We start from the raw sequence: 19,766 nt of genomic DNA, 5'->3' as shown, positions 1-19,766 counted from the left end.
CACTCACCTCCGTCATCATGAAGTGCTTTGAGAGACTAGTCAAGGATCATATCACCTCCACCTTATCTGACACCCTAGACCCACTCTAATTTGCTTACTGCCCCAATAGGTCCACAGACAATGCAATCGCAATCACTCTGCACACTGCCCTAACCCACCTGGACAAGAGAAATACCTATGTTAGAATGCTGTTCATCGATTACAGCTCAGCATTTAACACCATAGTATCCTCCAAACTTGTCAAGAGTTTCGGGGTCTCGGGGTCGAGACCCTGGGTCTCGACCCCGCCCTGTGCAACTAGGTCCTGGACTCCTTGACGGGCTGCCCCCAGGTGGTGAGGGAAGGAACCATCTCCACCCTGCTGATCCTCAACACTGGGGCTCCACAAGGGTGCGTTCTCAGCCCTCTCCTGTACTCCCTGTTCACCCATGACTGCGTGACCATGCACGCCTCCAACTCAATCATCAAGTTTGCAGACGACACTACAGTGGTAGGCCTGATTACCAACAACAACGAGTTGGCCTACAGGGAGAAGGTGAGGGCCCTCGGAGTGTGGTGTCAGGAAAATAACCTCACACTCAATGTCAACAAAACAAAGGAGATGATCGTGGACTTCAGGAAACAGCAGATGGTGCAACCCCCTATCCACATCGACGGAACAGTAGTGGAGAAGGTGGAAAGTTTTAAGTTCCTCGGCGTACACATCACGGACAAAGTGAAATGGTCCACCCACACACACAGCGTGGTGAAGAAGCCTCAGGAGGCTGAAGAAATTTGGCTTGTCACCAAAAACAGTAACAAACCTTTACAGATGCACAATCGAGAGCATCCTGTCGGGCTGTTTCACCGCCTGGTACGGCAACTGCTCCGCCCACAACCGTTAGGCTCTCCAGAGGGTAGTGAGGTCTGCACAACGCATTACCGGGGGCAAACTACCTGCCCTCTCCAGGACACCTACACCACCCGATTTTGCGCAACTACGTAACTACACTGAATGCAGGTATCGACACACGTGTTGCAGACGGTGTGATTGTGTCGTCTGTGGACCTATTGGGGCGGTAAGCAAATTGGAGTGGGTCTAGAGTGTCAGGTAGGGTGGAGGTGATATGGTCCTTGACTAGTCTCTCAAAGCACTTCATGATGACGGAAGTGAGTGCTACGGGAGATCAGATCCTGAAAAGGTTTTACAGCTGCACCATCTGGAGCATCCTGACGGGTTGCATCACTGACACCGCCTGGTATAGAGGTCCTGGATGGCAGGAAGCTTGGCCCCAGTGAAGTACTGGACCTACATGTACATATTACCTCAATACCGGTGCCCCCGCATATTGACTCTGTACCAGTACCCCCTGTATATATTTACTGCTGCTCTTTAATTATTTGTTATTCTTAATCTCTTTTTTTGTATTTTCTTAAAACTGCATTGTTGGTTAAGGGCTTGTAAGTAAGCATTTCACTGTAAGGTCTACACTTGCTGTATTCGGCGCATGTGACAAATAAGATTTGATTTGATTAAAAAGGGATTTTAAACCAACTTTGGGAAAAGTTAGTCATAATGAACATTCTGTAAAAGTACATCTGATGTCACATAGGGGTTATTAACTAGAGAGCCCTTTAGCTTGCTAGTGTAACGGATGTGAAATGGCTAGCTAGTTAGCGGGTACGCGCTAATAGCGTTTCAATCAGTTACGTCACTTGCTCTGAAACCTAGAAGTAGTGGTTCCCCTTGCTCTGGCCTTTGTGGAGCGATGGGTAACGATGCTTCGTGGGCGACCGTTGTTGATGTGTGCAGAGGGTCCCTGGTTCGCGCCCGGGTCGGGGCGAGGGGACGCCGGAAAGTTATACTGTTACACTAGGTTGCACATAAAATATATCTAATATCAATCAATTATGGTATCAAAGGCTTTAAAAATGTACTAGAATGTAGCTTACCAGAGACAAATCGCCAGGCGTTAAACTGGGCTGATGGACTCCCGGTAGTTGTTATCCATCCAGGCGATCCTGGCTCCAACCATCTGGAGCAGGTGATCGAACTGGCTTCGGCCCAGATGAAAGTAACTTCGGAATTCCTACCATCTCTGGACCCACACAGACATGCTGCAAGGCAAACGCAGCGTTCCATTGGAAATTAATGTAGTTCGGGTGTACCAAAAACGCTAAAGACACAGTCGGTGTGTTCATAGCGCTAGATTTGTTGAATGGGAGTGAAGAGTGTTTTGATATTTATTTAAACCAAATTCTTATTCACAATGATGGCCTACCAAAAGGCAAAAGGCCTACTGCGGGGACGAGGGCCTGGGTTTAAAAATAAAAAATAAATACAATATAAATATAGGACAAAACACACATCACAACAAGAGAGACAAAGCAACACTACATAAAGAGAGACCTAAGACACCAACATAGCAAGGCAGCAACACATAACACAGAATTGTAGCAACAACATAACAACATGGTAGCAACACAACATAACAACAACATGGTAGCAGCACAAAACATGGTACAAACATTATTGGGCACAGACAACAGCACAAAGGGCAAGAAGGTAGAGACATCAATACATCACGCAAAGCAGCCACAACTGTCAGTAAGAGTGTCCATGATTGAGTCTTTGAATGAAGAGATTGAGATACAACTGTCCAGTTTGAGTGTTTGTTGCAGCTTGTTCCAGTCGCTAGCTGCAGCGAACTGAAAAGAGAGACCCAGGGATGTGTGTGTTTTGGGGACCTTTAACAGAATGTGACTGGCAGAACGGGTGTTGTATGTGGAGGATGAGGGCTGCAGTAGATATCTCAGATAGGGGGGAGTGAGGCCTAAGAGGGTTTTATAAATAAGCGTCAACCAGTGTGTCTTGTGACAGGTATACAGAGATGACCAGTTTACAGAGGAGTATAGAGTGCAGTGATGTGTCCTATAAGGAGCATTGGTGCCAAATCTGATGGCCGAATGGTAAAGAACATCTAGCCGCTCGAGAGCACCCTTACCTGCCGATCTATAAACAATGTCTCCGTGACCTAGCATGGGTTGGATGGTCATCTGAATCAGGGTTAGTTTGGCAGCTGGGGTGAAAGAGGAGCAATTACGATAGAGGAAACCAAGTCTAGATTTATCTTTAGCCTGCAGCTTTGATATGTGCTGAGAGAAGGACAGTGCACCGTCTAGTCATACTCCCAAGTACTTGAGGTGACTACCTCAAGCTGAGGTGATGAGGTGACTACCTCAAGGTGACTACATCAAGCGCTAAACCCTCAGAAGTAGTAATAACACCTCTGGGAAGAGGGGCATTCTTCTTACCAAACCACATGACCTTTGTTTTGTAGGTGTTCAGAACAAGGTTAAGGGTAGAGAAAGCTTGTTGGACACTAAGAAAGCTTTGTTGTAGAGCATTTAACACAACATCTAGTGAGGGGCCAGCTGAGTATAAGACTATCATCTGCATATACATGGATGAGAGCGCTTCCTACTGCCTGAGCTGTTGTTGATGTAAATTGAGAAGAGCGTTGGGCCTAGGATTGAGCCTTTGGGTACTCCCTTGGTGACAGGCAGTGGCTGAGACAGCAGATTTTCTGACTTAAAACACTGCACTCTTTGAGAGAGATAGTTAGCAAACCAGGCCAAAGACCCCTCAGAGACACCAATACTCCTTAGCCGGCCCACAAGAATGGAATGGTCTACCGTATCAAAAGATTTGGCCAAGTCAATAAAAATAGCAGCACAATATTGCTTAAAATTAAGGGCAATTGTGACATCATTGGGGACCTTTAAGGTAGCAGTGACACATCCATAACCTGAGCGGAAACCAGATTGCATATCCGAGAGAATACTATAGACATCAAGAAAGCCAGTCAGTTGATTAAGTTTTTCCAACACTTTTGATAAACAGGGCAAAATAGAAATAGGCCTATAACAGTTAGGATCAGCTTGATCTCCCCCTTTAAATAAAGGACAAACCGTGGCTGTCTTCCAAGCAATGGGAACCTCCCCAGAAAGGAGAGACAGGTTAAAAAGGTTGGAGATAGGCTTGGTGATGATAGGGGCAGCAACCTTAAAGAAGAACAGGTCTAACCCATCTGAACCAGATGTTTTTTGGGGGTCAAGTTTAAGGAGCTCCTTTAGCACCTCGGCCTCAGTGACTGCCTGCAGGGAGAAACTTTGTAGCGTGGCAGGGGAAAAAGAGGGAGAAGCATGGGGGATAGTCGCATTAGAAGGGGTGGGAGATGAGGAAATGTTGGACAGGCAAGGAGGCATGGCTGAGTCAAATAGTAATCCTGACTTAATGAAGTGGTGATTAGAGCTCAGCCATGTGCTTCTTGTCAGTAACAACCACATCATCAACATTAAGGGAGATGGGCAGCTGTGAGGAGGAGGGTTTATTCTCCAGGTCTTTAACCGTTTTCCAGAACTTCTTGGAGTTAGACACACAGAGAGAGAACCGCTCCTTAAAGTAACTAACTTTGGCCTTCCGGATAGCCTGAGTGCACTTATTTCTCATTTGCCTGAGCGAGAGCCAGTCAGCCTGAGTATACGTGTGCCGAGCCTTTCGCCAAATGCAATTCTTGAGGTGGAGTAACTCTGCAAGATCACGGTCGAACCAGGGGCTGAACCTGTTTTTAATTCTCATTTTCTTTATGGGGGTGTGTTTGTTAACAATACCACTGGAAAAAAAGAAGGTCCAAGCGTCTTCGACAGAGGGGATCAAGCTGATTCTATACCATTGTACAGAGGCCAGTTCATGAAGGAAGGCTTGCTCATTAGTTTTTTAGCAAGTGTCTATGACATATCAGGACCGGTTGTTTCACTGTGAAGCCATTACGAACAAGGGCTGAAAAACCGTGATCACTAAGGTCATTGCAGAAAATACCATAAAAGGTAATACATATTATAAAAATCTCAACAGCCATGATACTGTCATTCAAATGGTCAGAATTGGTTATGCATGCCAACATATTAGGCCAGAATTAAGAGTAGGCAAAGTCGTCGTGTCAGGCGAAATGTATAGCTATCAAACGTTTTACCATTGCAACATTTGATGTAGGCTACAGTCACATTCACCGTGGGAGTGCTTCGAGTTCACAGGTGGCGATGCCTCATCGCGATTGGTTATTCCCCACTATTTGTAACACTGTCATTGAGTGTCATCACTATCTTTCCTTTGCTTTACCTCAAACCGTCACGATTACCAGCTGAGAAACTTTTATGAGTTGATTTTACTCCTGATTCAGAGTTTGTCTGAGCAGTGTCTTAACACCATCCTAAAACATACTCTGAGCTGTGAGTTGTTGTCTTAAAACAGGTTAACAGGACCTTTTATCTAGCCTAGTACACCCATATTTTATTTTTGCAAAAAAAGTAGTGTGTATTTCCAGTATTTTGCTAACGTTACACTGCGACATAGAACATAAATATGAACTACTGAAACCCCTACTTAGATGTGAGTTAAATGCAACTACCACTATACCACTAGTTAAATTACTAGCTAGTTGCACTACGTGTGTAGTTCCTCGCCAACATTTCTGACAGATTTTGGTGCGGAAGATGTAATTTAAAACCCTTCGCCGACACACGTCGGATTTGGGCACGGAAAGAGCCTCGTCTGCTGCATCTTAAGGGAGGGTTAAACATTTTGGAGAAAGACATTTTTTACTTAGTGCTGACGCGGACTGGGAGCTGGAGCAGCCGACTGGACTGTAAACTCCACCATGTTTCTTTGGGTTTTAGTCTTAGTGGCCTTCGTTTCCAGAACAGAATGTTATTTTTCGGAGGAAAAATATCAAGAAGAATCGAAAATTCAGCAGCCAACGATTATTATTGCGATCATTGCTCGGAACGCGGCGCATTCTTTGCCATACTACCTCGGAGCGTTGGAGAGGCTGAACTATCCCAAAAACCGCATCTCAGTATGGTAAGTGGCAGCCATCCCGCCAGCGATGTTTCCCAGGACGCTATTTGTTCGAATGTCCATTTATCAAACTCGCGGGCGATCAAAGGTCAATCGCATTTAGTTTAGATTAAAAATACCAACCCTCTTCTCCCCAGTTCCCACAATCCCTTTAGAACCTTCGACCGTCACCCGAGATATAAAATAATGAGTAACTTTGTTTTCCAAGTTTGTCTCTAATGCAGAGTTTATGAAAGTTAAATTGTAGGCTAGGCCGACTGTTGCACTGCATTATGCAATTATATGATTTTCATTATAATAGCCTATACTTTACACTACAGTCTGCATGTTACTGCATGCTTTGCACAGATGACATGTCCACGTGATTCCACTGTAGCCCTAATGGGATTTCCTCTTGTGCACATTATGTTTTTCATACGGAATCTTTCTGCATATTCATGATCAACTCTTCATTAGGGCAAACGATGTGCGTGTCTTTTCTCGATTGCACGTGTAATGTTACCGCATTGGTTGATCCGATTTGCAGTGTCTTTGATTCCTACTTGTGTTGTGCTTGTATGCAAACCAAGTGGTCACGTTATACACGGACTCCTGTATAAGTGCCAGACAGTGTGTCTTTATTCCCATGTCTGCAGGGCAGCTACAGATCACAATGCTGACAACACTACAGCGGTTCTGAAAGAATGGCTGACTGTCATGCAAAAGTTCTATCACTATGTGGAGTGGAGGCCCATGGAGCATCCTACGTAAGTTCGGTTTCTGTTCAGCGTTACCTTGTATTTTCCAAAAGTGTGTGTGTGTGTGATTGGAGACCTGTAGAGCATCCTTCACGAGTTCTGTTCAGCATTATCATGAGTTCCACATTGTCATCCAAAAAGCGTGTGTTGTCGATACAGTTGTGCACCTCCCAAAACCAAAGGCCAAGGGCTTAAAAACATCTGGTCAACATCAGCCCCTGCTTTGTTGTATAATCTTACCAGCACACCCAGACTGTAATATAAAAAAATGCTGTTTAAGGAATGTAACTTTAAAAAAGGATGAAGAGAAAAGAGCGCTTCAAAAACAATGTTAGGTGTTTACAGATACTGATACACAGTGCTACCCTACCTCAGTGAACTTCTAATTTTATCTCTCTACGTACACTATATATACACACACACACACACACAACAGTATGTGGACACCCCTTCAAATGAGTGGATTTGGCCATTTCAGCCACACCGGTTGCTGACAGGTGTATAACATCGAGCACACAGCCATGCAATCTCCATAGACAAACATTGGCAGTAGAATGGCCTTACTGAAGAGCTCAGTGACTTTCAACGTGGCACCGTCATAGATTGCCACCTTTCCAACAAGTCAGTTCGTCAAATTTCTGCCCTGCTAGAGCTGCCCGGGTCAACTGTAAGTGCTGTTATTGGGAAGTGGAAATGTCTTATAACAACGGCTCAGCCGCGAAGTGATAGGACACACAAGCTCACAGAAGGGGACTCCCAAGTGCTGAAGCATGTAGCGTGTAAAAATGGTCTTTCCTCGGTTGTAACACTCACTACCGAGTTCCAAACGGTCTCTGGAAGCAATGTCAGCACAAGAACTGTTCGTCGGGAGCTTCATGAAATGGGTTTCCATTGCCAAGCAGCCACACACAAGCCTAAGATCACAATGTGCAAGGCCTCCCGAGTGGCGCAGCGGTCTAAGTCACTGCATCGCAGTGCTTGAGGCGTCACTACAGACCCGGGTTCGATCCCAGGCTGTGTCACAACTGGCCGTGACCGGGAGTTCCATAGGGCGGCGCACAATTGGTCCAGCGTCGTTAGGGGAGGGTTTGGCCGGGGATGGTGGCTTTATTTGGCTCATTGCGCTCTAGCGACTCCTCGTGGCGGGCCGGGCGCCTGCAGGCTGACCTTGATCGGAGCATTTCCTCCGACACATTGGTGCAGCTGGCTTCCGGGTTAAGCGGGCGGGTGTTAAGGAGCGCAGTTTTGGTGAGTCATGTTTCGGAGGATGCAAGACTCGACCTTCTCTCCCGAGCCCGAATTGCAGCGATGAGACAAGATCGTAATTGAAATTGGGAAAAAAGGGATGTAAAAAAAACATTACAATGCACAGTGCCAAGTGTCGGCTGAAGTGGTGTAAAGCTTGGACTCTGGAGCAGTGGAAATGCATTCTCTGGAGTGATGAATCACGCTTCACCATCTGGCAGTCCGACGGAAGAATCTGGGTTTGGCGGATGTCAGGAGTATGCTACCTGCCTCAATGCATAATGCCAACTGTAAAGTTTGGTGGAGGAATAGTGGGCTGGGGTTGTTTTTCATGGTTCGATCTAGGCCCCTTAGTTCCAGTGAAGGGAAACCTTTACGCTACAGCATACGATGATATTCTAGACGATTCTGTGCTGCCAACTTTGTGGCAACAGTTTGGGGAAGGCCCTTCAAGGGTCATACAGAAATGGTTTGTCGAGATCAGTGTGGAAGAACTTGACTGGCCTGCAGAGCCCTGACCTCAACCCCATCAAACACCTTTGGGAGGAATTGGAACACCGACTGCGAGCCAGGCCTAACCCCCCAACATCAGTGCCCGACATCTCTAATACTAATACTAAGTTTCCACAGTTTTTTTCTCTCCAACATCTAGTGGAAAGCCTTCCCATAAGCTGTTATAGCAGCAAAGAGGGGAACCAACTCCATACTCCATTATTTTGGAATGAGATCTTCGACAAGCATATACTTTTGGTCATGTAGTGGGTACCTCAAAGCCATGCAGGCGGGGGTAGTGGGTACCCCCCTACCCCCATTTTTACTCTGCTGCTCTGTTTATTATCTATGCATAGTCACTTTACCTCTACCTACAAGTACATATTACCTCAACCAACCTGTGCACCTGCAAATTGACTCATTGGCTTGTAAGTAAGCATTTCAGTGTAAGGTGTTGTATTCCTTTTGTATTCGGCGCAAATTTGATTTGATACTGTAGCACGTGTGTGTTTGTGTGCGCATGTGATTGATTGTGTGTGTCTTGTTCGGCCTGTGCAGGTCCTACCCAGGAGAGATGGGGCCTAAATACTGGAGCAACGGCAGATATGAATACCTGATGAAACTCAAACAGGCTGCTCTCAACTTCGCCAAGCAACGCTGGGCTGACTACATACTGGTACAGTCCCAAATCTCTACTCTGTCCGCTGACTAGAAGTTCTAGGTTTAATCGCATGAGTTTATCCACTGCCTAGAAGTAGAAATCAAGGGTTGTTGGGGTCAATTCTATTTCAATTCAGGAAGTAAACAAAAATTGCAAATCTCATTGGTTTTCAATAACCCTACCTCTCTATCAAGATCATCACTGACTCTTTACTCGAACTTAAACACTCGCAAAAAACACACTCTCTCATACTACTCCAGTATGCAGACACAGACAACATCTTGACCAACCCAGAGACCCTCAACCTCCTGATAGCAGAGAACAAGTCTGTGGTCGCCCCCATGTTGGACTCCCAGGGAGCCTACTCTAACTACTGGTGCGGCATCACGCCACAGGTAAGAGAGCGTGTGCGCGCTTGGGTATGTGTCTGATTACAAACGCCCGTGTGAAAATGAAATGTGTATAATATTGCACACTGGGTTTTGTTTGAATGAAAGATTGATCTGTGTGTCTGTACTCAGGGTTACTACCGGCGTACGGCTGAGTATTTCCCCACCAGACAGCGCCACCGGCTGGGCTGCTACCCGGTGCCCATGGTCCACTCTACCTTCCTGCTGGACATGAGGAAGACGGGCATGAAGAAGCTGGCCTTCCACCCCCCTCACCAGGACTACTCCTGGCCCTTCGATGACATCATCGTCTTCGCCTTCTCCTGCCGCGTCTCAGGTAGGGGCCGACAGTACAGCATGTACACACACACTTTCTCTCGCTCGCTCTAGTAACATATAAATCGCAAACGTCAGCGAGTTCAAAGTACGAGGCCAGTTGGTTACGTTCACATGTTGCTGGTACTCCATGTCGACATTAGCTGTTTGATGAGAGTTGACTGTGCGATTCCAGAGGTGCAGATGTACCTGTGCAACAAGGTGAGGTATGGGTACCTGAACGTCCCAGCCAAGCCTCACCACACCATAGAGGACGACAGCATCAACTTCAGCCACCTCATCCTGGAGGCCATGAGTAAGAAACTTTATCATATTCTAAAGTTATTTGAGAGTAGGTGCTATATTCTATAACTATTAGATGTGTATTAATAACAGCTCTGTTCTCTTTCCAGTTGACGGTCCCTCCATGGCCCCCTCCAAATATGTCAGCCTCTTCCCCAAACGGAGAGACCTCATGGGCTTTGATGAGGTGACAGAAGCCAGGGGCGCCCAAACCTCTCAAGGACTAGAGTAGATCAAATAAGTAGAACTGGTTTGGGGGGGAAACTGCTGTAGACGAATGGTGTCCTACTCACTCACTCAATCTATGGAACATTGTGTCTTAGTTGACCTCTGACCTTGACTCTCCATTAATGTAGGTGTACCTGATCAACCTGCGTCGGCGTCAGGACCGTAGGGACAGGATGCTGTACTCTCTCAACGAGCTGGAGATAGACGTCAAGGTGGTGGACGCCATTGATGGAGGGTGAGAATTAGCCTGAGTCATTCTTAACAGAGCTGAATTCAGTCTGATTTCCAGGCTGGGTGAGGATGCAAAGCTTGGCAGAGCTATAGCACTGAGGGATATGTGCTTACAAGAGAAAGACGGACACTGTGTGTGTATCTTACAGAGCGCTGAACAGCAGTGATATTAAGATCCTTGGAGTGGACATACTACCTGGTTACTATGACCCATTCTCTCGCCGCACCCTGACCAAAGGAGAGGTGGGATGCTTCCTCAGCCACTATTACATCTGGAAGGAGGTGAGGATCAGACGCACACGGACGCACTTGCACAAATATACATCCACAACAAGAAACCAAAAATGGTTGCTCGAACAGAACGGGGAACTAACAAACAGTCACTAACAACAACCAAAATCAAACAGGAGGAGGGCTTCTCAGACACTCATGGGGGTGTCCACTGAATGTTGACTAGCAACAAGAATGACAATTTATGACTAAATGACAATGTACTAAATGTAACTGAACGTGAGACCTAAAAGACACCCACCACGTGTGCCCACAAAATTCGCCCCAGACAAGGCAAACCAAAATAAAAACCCACTCCAACTTATAATATGGAGTTAAGCAGCGCAAACTAAACCCAGACAGGAAGGCTTTGTTCATCAACTTAAAGACACAAAGCTATAAAAAGGTGCAGCTCTTCCAACATCTCTCATGCCAACTGGAGCATCGGACCAGCCGCTCTTAAATATCACCTGGCTAACGAGATGACAAGCCAGCACAGGTGTAACACATACTGACTGACAAGGTGACACCAATCAGTGCTAATGTCCAACCTCGAAATATAAATGGAAAAGACAAAGCCTGTAATACCTTCCCACATATTTTTGTTGGATGAGTTTGCTCACAACCAACAGAAAATATTCCATTTCACAAAATGGTCAACTTAAATGCGTTGCTACCTAAATGTTAATTGGTGGTCTCTCATACAAGACAAAACAGCCACTTATTTATATATATATACATATACACACTACCGTTCAAAAGTTTTGGGTCACTTAGAAATGTCCTTGTTTATGAAAGAAAAGCAAAAAAAAGTGTCCATTAAAATAACATGAAATTGATCAGAAATACAGTGTAGACATTGTTAATGTTGTAAATGACTATTGTAGCTGAAAATGGCAGATTTTTTATGGAATATCTACATAGGTGTACAGAGGCCCATTATCAGCAACCATCACTCCTGTGTTCCAATGGCGTTGTGTTAGCTAATCCAAGTTTATCCTTTTAAAAGGCTCATTGATCATTAGAAAACCCTTTTGCAATTATGTTAGCACAGCTGAAAAATTTTGTTCTGATTTAAAGAAGCAATAAAACTGTCCTTCTTTAGACTAGTTGAGTATCTGGAGCATCAGCATTTGTGAGTTCGATTACAGGCTCAAAATGGCCAGAAACAGCAAACTTTCTTCTGAAACTCGTCAGTCTATTCTTGCTCTGAGAAATGAAGGCTATTCCATGTGAGAAATTGCCAAGAAACTGAAGATCTCGTACAACTCGGTGTACTACTCCCTTCACAGAACAGAGCCAACTGGCTCTAACCAGAATAGAAAGAGTAGGAGGCCCCGGTGCACAACTGAGCAAGAGGACAAGTACATTAGAGTGTCTAGTTTGAGAAACAGATGCCTCACAAGTCCTCAACTGGCAGCTTCATTAAATAGTACCCGCAAAACACACTACGAACACTCTAGGGTACCTTTCTGATAACCCATCAGGTTCCTCATCTTTGGGTTCCTTACAAACGACAGGATTTAGCACAAATTTCCCTCAAGCCAAATCGTTGCCCAAAATGAACGAGACCTACTTCACCGGTAGGCTAGATCTCACTTGAGTTCCACATTATACACAGGAACTTCCATAAGGCAAAGGCCAAACACCCTCCAATATTAAGGATTGGGCTGCCCCAGTGTCTCGCGGTATCTTCACAGGCTGCTTAACAGCATCACCACTCTGCAGAGACACGAACCCGTCTGAAACAAAGGGTTCATACAAATCTGCGATATCCCAACCAGATATTCACAGGCTGGAGTGCTCCCACAAGAAGAAACTGTTTTTCCCCTCTCTCATTTTTCTGTTTGTCTCTCAGTGTCCTAGGTTAATGTGTCCTCAGTAATGACATACTGCCGCATACGAAGAATCCGTTTCCTGTTGATCCTTGTCTTTGGGCACTAGGGGAAAAGATTGAAACCTCGCAGTATGAGGTGACGTCTCTGGATTGCTTTTGTGTTGGGGTAACTGCTGGGTGCTTTGTTTGTCAAAGACTCCAGCCACCCGAGTCATAGACTGTTCTCTCTGTTACCGCACGGCAATAGGTACCGGAGCACCAAGTCTAGATCCAAGTGGCTTCTAAACAGCTTCTACCCCCAAGCCATAAGACTACTGAACATCTAATCAAATGGCTACCCAGACTATTTGCATTGCAAATAGTATTTTATGCTGCCGCTACTCTCTGTTATTATCTATGCATAAGTTACTTGAATAACTCTACCTACATGTATATATTACCTCAATTACCTCGACAAACCGGTGCAAACATGGACTCTGTACCGGTACCCCCTGTATATAGCCTCGCTATTGTTATTTTACTGCTGCTCTTAATTATTTGTTACTTTTATTTCTTATTTTTGTAGGTATTTTTCTTAACAGCATTGTTGGTTAAGGGCTTGTAAGTAAGCATTATTAGTAAGCAAAGTAAGCTCTACACCTGTTGTATTCGGCGCATGTGACAAATACGATGTGATTTGAAGGTAGTTTTATGTGTCAAAACTGAAGTTCTCAAGAGTGAGGTCCTTGTGCTCATAAATGTAGGTAGCAACCCTTTCGGGAAGGCAATTTCTTCAACTGTTTGAGTAGTATGAGTGTCTTTTAAATCCTCAAGGTCCTTGACCTCTTGAGAACCACACCACTGGTCAAAAAGACATGCTTGTTGCCTTGCGAAATTCAACATGGCTTTGTGATTCAGTCTTTTTTTGCTAGTTACGGAACTGTTGTCTCTATGCCTCTAGGACCAACTCGTAAGCCCGGAGGATAGAAGCTTGTAATCTGAACTCTGGTCAATCGAGAAAGCGGCGTACACTTTTTTAGCATTTCCCACAAGAACACTTTGGAGGAACAGTGACCAAATATCACACGGCCATTTTAGGGACATGTCGAATGCTCTCAAATAGAGGAAAATATACGCCCACCTCCTTTTCGTTGAAAGGCGGTACAAGCCGCCTGTTCTGACCAAAATCCAACTCTGAGGGTACAGGATGGCCCGTCTTGATTCTGAGTACTTCCATCTCTTTTTGTCATGCTTCCACCTCCATCTCTTTTAATCGAATGGCATGTTCACGTTCTCGATCTAGTCTGGGTGCACATTCTCTCTTCCTTTCCTTGTGCTAAAGTTCTCATTTCTGTTGCTCCCGTTTTGCCTTTAGTTCTACCTCTCTCAGTTGCACGTCTACAGGGTGTCCTCTACCACCTGTAGGACCCTTTTCATCATCCTCCCTCTCCAGAAGGATTTCCTCCTCCACCAAAGCTGTGTTAATTTAACTCTGACTACTGCTTTTGAATCTGCATGTGCCACTTTGATGTCATCATTCTTTGTTTGCATTGATGAGCAGGGTTTTCCACAAAATTCTTCCAACTTAAATTCCATGGTGTTCATTTTTTTAAATATATTAACCTGTGTGTTTATGCAACTTTCTAACTGATTTCACCAATCTTATAACCCCTCTGAGTGGTTGTCAGTGACAGAAACTCTACCAAAAAAAGTGTATTTTGAACACTCAAATATCTGGCTACAGTAGAGCTTCAGAATAGGTGATTAGAGCGACTACCGTACTCATAGGAAACAAGATCCCGGAGGAACACGCGCACACACACACACACACACACACACACACACACACTCTAGACCTGGGGGTTATGTTAGAAGCAGCTTAATTGACTTCTTCAGTGAAGCAGAAATGCTTCTCTGGTCTGTCATTAGAGCTTTTCTTAACTACTAGTTATCATCCATTCTCATCTATCTCTGTACCTCTCCGCTCTCATCTCCCCCTACTGTCTCCCCCTTCCTTTCTCCCCCTCTCTCCCCAACCTTCTCTCTCTGTATCTCTCTCTGTCTCTCTCTCTCTGTCTCTCTGCCTCTCTCTGCCTCTTCACCCCTCCATCTCCCCCCTCCCTCCCTCTCAGATGGTAGACCAGCAGATGGATAAGGCTCTGATCTTCGAGGACGACGTGCGTTTCCAGGCCAACTTCAAGCGGCGCGTGCTCCGTCTGATGGAGGAGGCGGCGATGGTGGAACTGGACTGGGACATCATGTGAGTCAGTGTCACGGTCACCCAGGCGACCATGCAACAGCCGCCTACCCGCGTTGTCATGGAGACGGAGAGGAAAGGGCCGAGCTGCCCTGGAGTCATTTCGTACGATGAGCTAAACTGGGTTGAGAGGGGGAGGGGGGGGGGTGCCGTTAATTGTTACATCTAATGTAATAATTACATATTAAGTTGATTGTTTCTTTTGTTATTACACAAGTGGAATAAAGAATAGTCCAGTTCCACAGCAGTTACTACACTAGCAATATGTCATCCTCTGCCTGACCTGCCTCTCTCCGTCCTCTGTCCGTAGTTACCTGGGCCGTAAGCAGGTGACGCCGGGTGACGAGGAGGAGGTGGTGGAGAACGTGAGGAACCTGGTGGTAGCAGACTATTCCTACTGGACCCTGTCCTACGCCATCTCTCTCCAGGGGGCCCAGAAGCTGCTCAACGCCGAACCCCTCTCCAAGATGCTGCCCGTCGACGAGTTCCTACCCATCATGTACGACAAACACATCAAGTAAGTATCATTTGACATTTTCTTTATTTCTTCATTTCTTTAGCCGCTCGCAAGTCCTCAAGTCATTGAGACCAAACACACCAAGTAAGTGGAACTGTAAACCTGAAGAATTGTGTTAAGTACACCCAAGATAATCGCCTGACTTTAGCTCAAAGGGATAACAGTTTTGTGGATTGCGGAAGACCTGGGTTCAAAACCCAGTCAGTGAGAGAACCAGTGTCACAAGTATCCAACCTGTCTTTGATGAATGCTGTCACTGTCCTCAACGAGCCAGCTCCATGAGTCCAATACTAGGGTGAGTTCTGTGTCGCTTAGTTTCCTGAAAGTTTTGTGTCACTAAGATCATCCATTGCCATCAATGGACATGTAAGGATCACGCCACAAAGCTGTAACTCTGCTTTGTGCCACTCAATATCGCAGTGCGTCGTGAGAGGTAAACAATGTCCTGTTAAGGCTTGAACAGCCATGTCTTGAAATATGCAGACAGACAGATTGAAAGTACGTTTACATTGTAATACTTTTGACAGCCGACTTTCTAGATCCGCCCATAACTTTTGGACTTTATAACATAGCTGCGGAAAGTAGGGGTGCCGAATCCGCATTTATTTATTATTATTTTTAAGTATTTTCTTTTAGAAGAAACATTTTTTATTCACAAAAGTAGTGCACTAGGCCTTCTCTAGTCCTGTATTAGTGGACCGATATAGGCATCTGTAGTGCGGGCAAATTATAGCAGTCTGTAGCCCCCCCCCCCCATCTATCTACATTGATCAGTCCAAAATGACTTTTTAACTCTGTCACGGAAATAGATGTATTTCCTGTTACCAAGGCATTTACGGTTTCTATGTCTTTCGTTTTCTATGTGGACCAATTTATCGGTGAATTCTGAATATCTATCCAAGGATTGTTCCATAAGGCTGTGTTTTTTAGGGAGTGATATTGATTTCTTGTACAATACGTTTCATTTTCTTCCATATCGCCACAATTTATTGAACTTCATGACCCCTTTTTCTCCCCAATTTCGTGATATCCAATTACGATCTTGTCTCATCGCTGCAACTACCCAAATTTGCTCGATAGAGGCGCTTCTTTTAACACCCTTCCGCTTAACCTGGAAGCCAGCGGCACCAATGTGTCGGAGGAAACACGGTTCAACTGACGACCGCAGTTAGCCCGTACAAGGAGTCGCTAGAGCGCGATGAGCCAATTAAAGCCCCCCGCCCGTCCAAACACTCCCCTAACCTAGACGACACTGGGACAATTGTGTGCTGCCCTATGAGAGTCCCGATCACGGCCGGTTGTGACACAACCTGGAATCGAACCCGCGATTGTGGTGACACTGCGATGCAGTGACTTAGACCGCTGCGCCACTCGGGAGGTGTTATAGATGTTCTTAACTGTGAAGTTGTTAATGTGCCACAATTTATTACATTTCATGACTCCTTTCTATGCGCACCAAAAGTACGATGTGCTTTACTGAATTGCCCTGTGAATGCCTAGCACTGTAAGATCGTATTTTATAACATACCTAGTCATGTTGGCAATAGAACAAGATTTCAAATGATGCCCACCTGACCCAGATAGCAATTTATAATGGGCCGTTTTTGGATTGCGTAAACAACAACGGTAATTGTGTGATGACGGGGACGCAGGGTTGCGTTCCAAACAAAACAACTACACGGGTGCTTGCTCTAGTTCCTCGATAGTTAAAAGACTCTTCTTTCAATCGAAAAAAGCGCACTGAAATGATGTAGGAACTGTGCACACTTTGGAGAGGTGTGTGTGGCCACTTGGGAGACACCAGTTAGTCCTCTCACTCAAACGCTTGTCATTTATTTGTCTTATGTTGCACCTACGCCACATTTTCCAGGAATATTCTTATCACGTCACTGAATGTATGCGGTGAAAAGTACAGTCAAACTCAATAGTGTAACGTTTGGCTTCAGTCTTGTCAGGTCAACAGTTTTGTCCTCAACTTTGGTCCAGTTTTCCAATCATCTCCAAACTGTTCCCTTTCAATTGCTGCCATGCTTTTCCTATTTCTTCTGTAAGAAACTTGTCAGTTTAGCCCCTATCCATATAGGCCAATTCCCACATGTAGCGCATTCTCATTTTAGTTCAATCAAAAAAGCGCTGCTTTGTTCATGTGAGTGTCTCCAGGCTTTCTGCAGACTGACTTGGCTTGTTGTAGCATTCCAGTTTCATGTGGTCAACGCTCGCTCTCGCTCTCTCGCTCGCTCTCTGGCTGCTAGACCAAGTTAATAAAGCCCAGAGAGCCTTGGGAAGAAGGCTGTTGGAATGCTTTGGTGTCCTTTTTGAGACTGCCTTAGTGTTCCGTCATGCGTGGAAACCTGGCCAGCTGCCATAATCCCTATTCCCTGCTCCACCTTCCACCTCTTCCCCATTCTCTTTTTCCCCCTCCGCGGTTCTTCTGATTCGATAAGCTTGACTTGTCCCGAAAAGAATTCACTAGAACCACATGGAGTTGAATCTGGGCATTCTGACACACTGACTCGTTTCTTCCAAAAAAGTTGTCATTCCTACAGGAACCTGATATCCCCGGTACTTGTGTTCTAATAAACTTGTCCCCACCAAATGTTGAGCGTGTTCTCACATGCTTGTATTAATCTCTCACTCTGAATGTTCTTTTGTCATTTTTAGAGGTCACACTCAGAACTCTTATCCTCGTTAAGATTATAGTTTTGTTGAGAGTAGCAGCGAATTGTGGCCAACCGTAGGCTTCTATAGTAAACAAAGTATGTCCATGCTCTTCTAATCTGGACAGTTCTCTCTCAACCATGTAACTGCTAGTTTTCGAGTGGAACTGTACATTTCTCAACGTGTCGTCGTTGTCTATAGCCTGTGACCACGAGTAACTCTCTCAATTAGAGGTTTTAACACGTTAATATCGCCATCTGACCTGATATCTAACACCTCCCTCTTCTGTTCCACAGTGAGGACTACAAGTCTCACTTTGCTAACCGTAACCTGCGGGCGTTCTCCACGCGCCCCCTACTGGTGCAACCAGCCCACTACGCCGGGGACCCCGAGTGGGTGAGCGACACGGAGACGTCCACGCTGTGGGACGACGACAACGTGCGAACGGACTGGAGGGGCTCCCACAAAACCCTGAAGGGGGCACCTCAATCCGACATGCTGCAGGCAACGTATAAGGATGAGCTCTAGTTGAACCGTATTAGTGCCTGATTCACACTGTAGGGCCCAACTCCAACTGTACTGGGCTGACTCGGATGTCGTCTTTTCACATTGTTCTTTTTACAGCACGGTTCCAGAAACTAAAGGAGCCAGCACAGATCGGATCGGTTTGGCCTCAGTAGTGTGAAAAGTGTAATGGGTTACTGGTTATATTGTCACTGTTGACAGAGAGGAAGATAACTGCTATTCACAAGTGCCTTCATTTCTGACTGTATATTTCGACCATTTTGTACTTGGTATGTCTGTCCATAGTCACTGGGAATGACCGGATATACATACATTTGTGAAGCCGGCTGAGGCTCCAGAGACTTGGTCTGCTCACATCAAGTGACCCCAGACCTGTTTTCAAAGTGTTTGTGTGTGTGTGTGTGGCTTTGTTTGTGTAAGAATGCTGCCGTTTTTATATATGGCTCATGAACATTGTCCTTGGCTGTCCATCTGTGCACCCACTGAACATTCCAGGGTCTGGGCTCACCTCACTGTGCACTTAGTACCTGAGGGTCGGACGACAGAAATACCGGAGGGAACCATTCTCTTTTATATCCCATTCTACTCTTATTCAGTGTATTGTGAGAACAGACTTAAAAGGTTTTCTTAATTTAGTAAAGTAACTACATACAAGTTGAACTGCGAGCCCTCGCACGAGGTAAGGATCCTGTAGCTAGCAGTGTGAATGATCTATGATAGGAGCAGTGTCTCTCTCTCTCTATGCCTGACCTCGTGGTAGAGTCTCTCACTAGAGCGGACAGAAGTCAACAGAGCAGAGAGAAGCCTGCCAATTTAGGTGTTGTTAATGGGGCCAATTGCTACAGCGATCATGTTACAATCTGACTGAGCTCATTGGTATTGGTTTGTGTTGGTGTTTTATAAATGTATACAAATTCCATTATTTGTACAATTATATACAGTTTTCCTTATTTATTTTTAGCATTATATTGTGATTTTTGAATGCACAATATTAAACCCAAGTGCAATGTCTTATGGGTAGTTTTTTTGTCAAAGAAATGCATGTACACTGAGTGTACAAAACATTAGGAACACACTTAATATTGAGTTGCACTCCCCCTCCTTTTGCCGTCAGAACAGACTCAATTTGTCAGGGCATGGACTCCACAAGATGCCGAAAGCGTTCCACAGGGATTCTGGCCCATGTTGACTCCAATGCTTCCTACAGTTGTGTCAAGTGGGGT

General features: G+C 45.3%; 1 protein-coding gene across 2 annotated transcripts; it reads left to right on the top strand.

Annotated features, from left to right (window-relative positions):
- The first annotated feature begins 5,185 nt into the window (after positions 1–5,185).
- LOC139543624 (procollagen galactosyltransferase 2-like) lies at positions 5,186–19,554 on the top strand. 2 transcript variants are annotated; one of them, XM_071349892.1, is made up of 12 exons: positions 5,186–5,902; positions 6,535–6,645; positions 8,932–9,049; positions 9,295–9,429; positions 9,556–9,760; positions 9,935–10,054; positions 10,152–10,228; positions 10,398–10,504; positions 10,650–10,782; positions 14,719–14,846; positions 15,154–15,360; positions 18,315–19,554. In XM_071349892.1, the coding sequence occupies exons 1-12, from the start codon at positions 5,700–5,702 to the stop codon at positions 18,544–18,546; spliced, it is 1,776 nt and encodes a 591-aa protein (XP_071205993.1). In that variant the 5' UTR covers positions 5,186–5,699; the 3' UTR covers positions 18,547–19,554. The 2 variants fall into 2 exon arrangements, with proteins under 2 accessions (XP_071205993.1, XP_071205994.1); XM_071349893.1 differs by having other exon boundaries at positions 5,189–5,271.
- The last annotated feature ends 212 nt before the right edge of the window (positions 19,555–19,766 follow it).

This window comes from Salvelinus alpinus, chromosome 18 (genome assembly GCF_045679555.1).
Source record: "Salvelinus alpinus chromosome 18, SLU_Salpinus.1, whole genome shotgun sequence".
In the NCBI taxonomy this organism is placed as follows: Eukaryota; Metazoa; Chordata; class Actinopteri; order Salmoniformes; family Salmonidae; genus Salvelinus; species Salvelinus alpinus.
Note: the sequence above shows the minus strand (reverse complement) of the source record. Positions and strands in the feature narration are given on the sequence as shown.